We start from the raw sequence: 8,246 nt of genomic DNA on the forward strand, positions 1-8,246 counted from the left end.
TAAGATGTTTTTGACAGCTCGGATGGCCAACTCAGCAAAACACTAACGAGGTTAGTAATCCGTTAGTCGCGGACCGTTAAAAACAAATGCACCTTTAGTTAGGACCGCCACCAGCCAAGTGCAAAGTTGGGCCTGTTATTTGCCAATAGGTGATAGTTAGGATTATTTAAAACCAATTTTTCTAAATTAATTGAAAAACACCAAAATGAAAAATACTTTTTTCTACCAGCACTAGTTTGGTAAATATTTTTTAAAGAACATCAAAATGGTAAATAATTTTTCCACCAATACTAGTTTGAGAAAAAACTCTCAAATTCTTAATATAGTAGTATTTTAAGGTACTTCACAATATATCTTTGTCCAACAAGTCAATAATATATAACTAATTAGAATTATATACAACTCTATTTTTAGTTAACCTTTTGGCTTATAAATACAAAAAGTTTCACAATTACTATGAAGAAACAAACGGAAATGAAATCCAAAATGTCATATTTGTTTCTACTCTATGCGGTCCTCAATATTGTTAGCGTCCGCGTCATGGCTGAACCAATCAATACCGATGTCATTAGATGCAAAAAAGACTCCGGTACTTTTACACCCAACAGCCCCTAAAAAACAAACCTCATGACAGCACTAAAGACGCTACCTGGTTCTGTCTCCCCATATGTTGGTAACAAACCTGATGCGGTTAGCGTTGGAGCACTATGTGCAGGTTACTTAAAGCCTAAAGATTGTGCATCCTGCGTGAGCAGCACGATCCCACCGCTTCAACAGAAGTGCCCGAACCAAAAGGGAGCCGTTGCATGGAGGGTCAAATGTATGGTACGATATGGACCACCAGTTACAAATAACTATGATATTTGGTTTGTGGCCCATGAAATTAGTGAGGCAAAAGTTAAGGATGTTGCAGGGCTTGAGAAAGCCCTGAATTCGTTAGGAGGCATGTTATCGGAATCCCTAGATCGGCGTACGTTATACGCTTATGGCTTTCAAGCTTATGGCTCAGCAAATCAAACTCTCCACTTGGTTATGCAATGTACTCTAGACACATTAACTAAGGATTGTAGCACATGTTTACAACAGATATCTAGAGAGATGAAACCTTGTTGTAGTGGAGCAGCCGCTGTAGCAATGTTAACTCCCAATTGTTATTTGTAGGGGTATGGAACTAAAACCCGGTTCTACGACCCTAAATCTATTATGTTTGGCTTATTTCATTACATGGACTAATACAATGTTATTGGGCCGAGGGGGTTTTGTGGAGGTAACCCTAACTGGGCTAGGCCCATTAGGGTACCATGATGGTGGCCATGAGACTCTATATAAGGAGGTCTCCACCTCCTTATCATTGGTCATGCTCAATAAGAGCCACCACCACTTTTTGTGTCTGTGAACAAGAAATCCTCAGGATATCTTAGCAGTCACCTCCACACCCCCGAAACCATTGCAGGTCTCGACATTGCAGGTCACAGCCGCAGCCGAAGAGGAAGAAGATCAAGACGTGGTTCGTTCATCTCGAAAATCCGTGGAAACATCGTCATGGATCAGGTAAGATTCGTTTCGTGTTTCTACATTGGCGCCATCCGTGGGACGGCAACGAACTGCCCTTCGATCTTCATCTCGGCTGTCAGATCTCTCCCAAGAAAAACACAGATTTGGAAGTTTACAGAAAAGGCTTCAAAGCTTGTTCTATTAAAGCTCAAAAAGATCCATAGATCTAAAAAGAGGCTTCCAGATCTGGGCAAGAAGGAAAATCCGGGATTCGAATGATCAGATCTCCGAATCTATGATGGTTTTAAATCTGCTCCGGGCTTCAGATCTGTCCAGATCTGATTTACAGATCTAGGTCTAGATTACAGACCTGGATTTTAGGTCTAAAGTTGCAGATCTGACTCTTAAATTGCAGATCCAGAAATTACCAGATTTCCGCCGCCATGTATGCTCGCCCGTGGGTTCTCACTCCGCAGCCGTGCATGTGCCGCCGCGGAAACCACCATCTGGGTTTTGCGCAAGAGACCTCCGCCATGCACGCGCACTCGCGAGTCACCACTCTATCGCCGTGCATGCGCGCATCAAGCTACGCGCCAAACTTCAAGGTTGGGAATCCTAATATCCCATATGGCTATGCGCCAAACTTCAAGGTTGGGAATCCTCCTAATATCCCATATGGCTACGCGCCAAGGTTGGGAATCCTCCTAATATCCCATATGGCTACGCGCCAAACTGCAAGGTTGGGAATCCTCCTAATATCCCATATGGCTACGCGCCAAGGTTGGGAATCCTCCTAATATCCCATATGGCTACGCGCCAAACTTCAAGGTTGGGAATCCTCATAATATCCCATATGGCTACGCGCCAAGGTTGGGAATCCTCATAATATCCCATATGGCTACACGCCAAGGATGGGAATCCTCATAATATCCCATATGGCTACGCGCCAAGGATGGGAATCCTCATAATATCCCATATGGCTACACGCCAAACTTCAAGGTTGGGAATCCTCATAATATCCCATATGGCTACGCGCCAAACTTAGGGGTTGGGAATCCTCATACCATATGCTCACGCATCACATATGCTCACGCATATTACACATGCTTACGCATCACATGCTTACGCATCACATGCTCACACATGTCACAGTCTACACGCACGCGCACGCAACATCTGCGCGTGGCGCATAACACAAAACCAAAGTCTACACGCACGCGCATGCAACATCTGCACGTGGCGCGTGACATAAAGTAGCCCGTAAGTCGCCTCACGCGCAGGCTTTATTATTCACAGCTCATAAGACGCCTCGCGCGCAAGCTGTTATTATTCTTACAGCCCGTAAGTCGCCTCACGCGCAGGCTTTATTATTCACAGCTCATAAGACACCTCGCGCGCAAGCTGTTATTATTCTTACAGCCCGTAAGTCGCCTCACGCGCAGGCTTTATTATTCACAGCTCATAAGACGCCTCGCGCGCAAGCTGTTATTATTCTTACAGCCCGTAAGTCGCCTCACGCGCAGGCTTTATTATTCACAGCTCATAAGACGCCTCGCGCGCAAGCTGTTATTATTCTTACAGCCCGTAAGTCGCCTCACGCGCAGGCTTTATTATTCACAGCTCATAAGACGCCTCGCGCGCAAGCTGTTATTATTCTTACAGCCCGTAAGTCGCCTCACGCGCAGGCTTTATTACTTTCACAGCTCGTAAGTCGCCTCACGCGCCAGCTGTTATTATTCTTACAGCCCGTAAGTCGCCTCCCGCGCAGGCTTTATTATTCACAGCTCATAAGACGCCTCGCGCGCAAGCTGTTATTATTCTTACAGCCCGTAAGTCGCCTCACGCGCAGGATCTATTACTTTCACAGCTCGTAAGTCGCCTCACGCGCCAGCTGTTATTATTCTTACAGCCCGTAAGTCGCCTCCCGCGCAGGCTTTATTATTCACAGCTCATAAGACGCCTCGCGCGCAAGCTGTTATTATTCTTACAGCCCGTAAGTCGCCTCACGCGCAGGCTTTACTATTCTTAGCTCGTAAGCCGCCATGCGCGCAGGCTCTCATTATTCTACAAGCTCGTAAGTCGCCTCACGCGCCAACTTTATTATTTTACAGCTCGTAAGTCTCCATGCGCGCAGGCTCTCATTATTATTACAGCTCGTAAGTCGCCTCGCGCACCAGCTTTATTATTATTACAGCTCGTAAGTCGCCTCGCGCACCAGCTTTATTATTTTACAGCTCGTAAGCCGCCTTGCGCGCCAGCTTCATTATTCTACAGGCTCGTAAGTCGCCGCACGCGCCAGCTTTATTACTCTCAGCTCGTAAGTCGCCCCGCGCGCCAGCTTAATTATTATTCTTAGCTCGTAAGACGCCTCTCGCGCGCAGGTTTTATTATTCTTAGCTCGTAAGACGCCTCACGCGCAGGCTTTATTATGCTACAGCTCGTAAGACGCCCCTCGCGCGCAGGCTTTTTTATTCTCAGCTCGTAAGTCGCCCCGCGCGCCAGCTTAATTATTATTCTCAAAGCTCATAAGTCGCCTCTCGCGCAGGCTCTATTATTATAGCTTGTAAGCCGCCTCACGCACAGGCTTCATTATTTTTACAGCTTGTCACCATTATGGGGAAAACCTCCTAAAACTCAGACAATAAAGACAAGGCCAAAGAAAAGGGAAAAAACCGTCTCACACCTTATAAAGTCCAGCGCTCCACCTAGACGCTTGCGCGCCCAGGAGCAACACTGGACTTGGGGGGGCTTGTAGGGGTATGGTACTAAAACCCGGTTCTACGACCCTAAATCTATTATGTTTGGCTTATTTCATTACATGGACTAATACAATGTTATTGGGCCGAGGGGGTTTTGTGGAGGTAACCCTAACTGGGCTAGGCCCATTAGGGTACCATGATGGTGGCCATGAGACTCTATATAAGGAGGTCTCCACCTCCTTATCATTGGTCATGCTCAATAAGAGCCACCACCACTTTTTGTGTCTGTGAACAAGAAATCCTCAGGATATCTTAGCAGTCACCTCCACACCCTCGAAACCATTGCAGGTCTCGACATTGCAGGTCACAGCCGCAGCCGAAGAAGAAGAAGATCAAGACGTGGTTCGTTCATCTCGAAAATCCGTGGAAACATCGTAATGGATCAGGTAAGATTCGTTTCGTGTTTCGACAGGAGGTAAACTAAAGCAAATGCGTGCACATTCAGCCTGACTAGTAAAGCAATTTTTACGATCGCCACAGCAACACCAATCTAGTCCAGTACCATGCCCATCACTAAAGTTGCAAATGGGCCAACCAAGTTTGCTTGACGAGTTTGAAACAGTTGCTTCTCTTCTTTCATTGCTTCGTCTGATTCGTGTGCCTACATACAAGATAATGGATATATATCAGTTATATTTGTTGTGAGACTATAAGAGAGATTAGATAAACATGTTAAACTTACAATCCAGAAATTGGATGAAAACCATATTGAAAATAATGAAATATGTGATTGCTAACTTCACCATCTTCGTTCAAGGGATTATTAGTAAATTACAGAGAGGTGGCAGAAATATAAATAAAGTGAAGTGATTTATATGCACATTGTAGATATTAGAATAATTAAATTATAAAGATTACGATAGTTAATAACTCTTCTTTAATATATATGATTAAAACAATTAATTGCAAAGATTAAACTAATTAAATTATAAAGATTACGATAAAGGGCATGCCGGTATGCATGCTTAATATATCCCCTTTAGGCTATCAGACTGTCGGGCATAAATCCCAAGGATAATTACTTGTGTGTAGATTTATTTAGTAAGCATAATCCTGCCGAGGGAATAAACCTATTATTTGTGGAATAATGAATATTAAAGGCAAATTAAAAATAAATAATCACATATTTTGTGTACTAGTTAATAATAGTCTCACCTTTAAAAATCAATGCCAATAGTCCAATCTTTCAACTATTTTTCTCTCGTTGGACCTCCGCTAAAAAAACACTTAACGCCGTTAAGGTTTTTATTTTTTTGAATTTCAAACCGAAGGTTTTAGGGCTTTTGATCGTTAGAAAGATGCGAGTCAACTGATGTAAAACTTATCTCGAAACAGTGATCCAAACGACGAAACCGTTCAGGAGTTTGAATTTCCAATTAACAAAAATCAAATCATTTGAATCACTGTTTCGAGATAAGTTTCACATCAGCCGACTCGTATCTTTTCTTCCAATCAAAAGCCCTAAAACATCAGTTTGGAATTCGGAAAAACACATAACAACACTTAGTCTTTTTTTAACGGAGGTCCATTGAGAGAAAAATAGTCGTAAGGTTGGACCGTTGGTAGGGATTTTTAAATGTGGTATTATTATCAGCCAATACATAAAAGGTGGGATTATTTATTTCCAATTTATCAATATTAAATGATTTTAGAGTCTACTAATTTTTAACCAGCATATAGTTAACGCACTTTTAATGCCTTTTAGATAATTAAGCATAGTAGGTATGTAAGGTTAAAGAGACATGGAGATAGATGCTGCTTATAGGGGTGAGCAGGAAACCGAATTAAGCAAACCGAAACCGTATTAATCGAAAAAACCGAACCGAGGCATTAAACAACGGTTAATTTTTTGTATTTTTGAAAAACCGAATTTTCGGTTTCGGTTTTCCCTTTAAAAAATCGAAAAAAACCGATATGTGTTTTTACTAAAAATATTAATACAATTATATGCGTTTTTTTAGATGTTATGACCGGAAACAAAACACCAAAAGGATCTACTGTTGATGGTGATGAAGATAATGAAGATTGGGAGTAAACTTTGAAGATGAAGAATGAAGATTGGAACTAAACTTTTAGCGTTTTTTGATTAAGAACTTTGTTGAATTTTAAGCTTGAATCCACCACTGGGGTTCAACAGGGGGACCCTCTTGGGCCTCTCCTTTTTGCCTTAGCTTTGCACCCACTTGTTCACCAAATCAGAGATCGGTGCAAGCTTCTCTTTCATGCTTGGTACTTGGATGATGGCACGATTATCGGGGATACTAGAGAGGTAGCCAAAGCATTAGATATTATCAGGTCTGAGGGGCCTCGTTTGGGTCTTGAATTAAACGTTAAGAAAACAGAGTTATTTTGGCCAACATGCAATGGGGTGAAGGCACAGGAGGGGTTGTTCCCTTGCGGGATTGGAAGGCCGGTGCTTGGCGTGAAACTCCTTGGTGGTGCTGTAAGCCAGGATGCGGTGGTTTATCAGCAGTTTGGCTATGAAAAGGGCATCTAGAGCTGTGGAACTGATGAGCTGTCTCCCAAGACTTCGGGATCCTCAATGCGAGCTTCTTTTGCTTCGCTCATGTATGGGAGTCGCCAAGCTTTTGTTCGGTTTGAGAACATGCCAACCTATGTATGTGGGGGAAGCTGTTTCTATATTTGACAATGGTCTTCGAAGGGCGATTGAGGATATCGTGGTTTGTGGAGGTCCGTTCTTTGGGGATCTCCAATGGAGGTTGGCGTCACTTCCGATCCGTTATGGGGGGTTGGGTCTCTGTTCGGCCGAGGATGTATCTACATTTGCTTTTGTGGCTTCGAGAGCACAGTCGTGGTGTTTGCAAGACCATATTCTTCGGGGTTGTGATATTCATAGGTTGGACTCTGATTATGGGTGTGCGATGGATCGTTTACGTACTTCACTTCCAGATTTTGATCTTAGCGGGTTCTCTAATAAGGACACCGCCCCCCTAAAGCCCAACATGTTGTGGCGAGTGCCTTATTTAGTGGAATCGTCAAGAGTTTAGAAGTGAAGTTTGATCTATCCCCTCGCCAAAAGGCGGTGTTTGAATGCCTTCGGGCTCCTCGGGCTCAGGATTTTCTAACGGCTATCCCCATTGAAGGATTAGGCCAACGTATGTCGGGTTTGGAGTATCGGGCTATCCTTAAGTACCGGTTAATGATCCCTATGTTCCCGACGGATGAACCTTGCCCAATTTGTCGCAAGGTCTGTTTGGATTCTTTTGGTGACCATGCGGTGCATTGCAAAGAATTGCCTGGCTTTAAATACAGACATGATCTGGTTAGGGATGTTCTGTGTGATGTTCTTAAACGGGCAGAGATTTCTGCTAAAAAGGAGGGCCCTGTTAACTTTCTCACGGATCCTATTGAAGGGAGGTCTACTTTACGACCAGCTGATATTCTTGTGTTCGGGTGGGCAGGGGGAAACACGCCTGTGTGGATCTTACAGGAGTGTCTCCTCTTGTTGGGCTCAGGGACAGTGGGTTTGTTGTGGGTCAGGCTGCGTTGAAGGCTGAATCGGGCAAAGTTGTTAAACACGAGAAAGCTTGTTTAGATAATCAACATGTCTTTCTACCATTTGCCTTTGATACATTTGGTTTTCTGGCTCCAGAGGCTGTGAAATTTTTGAGTAGGGTTCAGCGCGTCGTACACGGAACCTCTTCAGCTTCTAGGTCTCAAAGCTTCGTTTTTAGCAGGATTGGCTTTGCTGTTCAAAAGGGGGTTGCGGCGCAGCTTGTTGCCCGTTTGCCTGCCACTTTATTGTAATCGTTTTATAGTAAATTATATAAAACTTCGATTATTTATAGCTCTAGTACTCTTGCAAGTTTGTATTCATTTGCCTCCATGTAGCAAATGCCTATTTTTGTTTTTTGAATCTAATATGCATTTTCATTATTTTGAATTTTTTTTTTTTGCAATGTCTACCTACACACACAAAAAAGAAACGATTATAACCGAACCGAAATCGAAAAACCGAAAACCAATCTGTTT

The 8,246-nt window shown here is 43.3% G+C and overlaps 1 protein-coding gene across 1 annotated transcript; it reads left to right on the plus strand.

Moving 5' to 3' along the window:
- Positions 1–627: 627 nt before the first annotated feature.
- On the plus strand, positions 628–1,161 carry LOC143632465 (cysteine-rich repeat secretory protein 38-like). Its single transcript, XM_077100983.1, has one exon. The coding sequence runs from the start codon at positions 628–630 to the stop codon at positions 1,159–1,161; it is 534 nt and encodes a 177-aa protein (XP_076957098.1).
- Positions 1,162–8,246: the final 7,085 nt, after the last annotated feature.

The sequence above is a fragment of the Bidens hawaiensis genome, unplaced genomic scaffold (assembly GCF_021521415.1).
Source record: "Bidens hawaiensis isolate Kalapana, Puna unplaced genomic scaffold, B.hawaiensis_p1.1 tig00006390_1, whole genome shotgun sequence".
Taxonomy (NCBI): Eukaryota; Viridiplantae; Streptophyta; class Magnoliopsida; order Asterales; family Asteraceae; genus Bidens; species Bidens hawaiensis.

Coding starts and splice junctions, on each gene's coding strand:
- LOC143632465 (XM_077100983.1), top strand. CDS start 628: ATGACAGCACTAAAGACGCTACCTGGTTCTGTCTCCCCATATGTTGGT.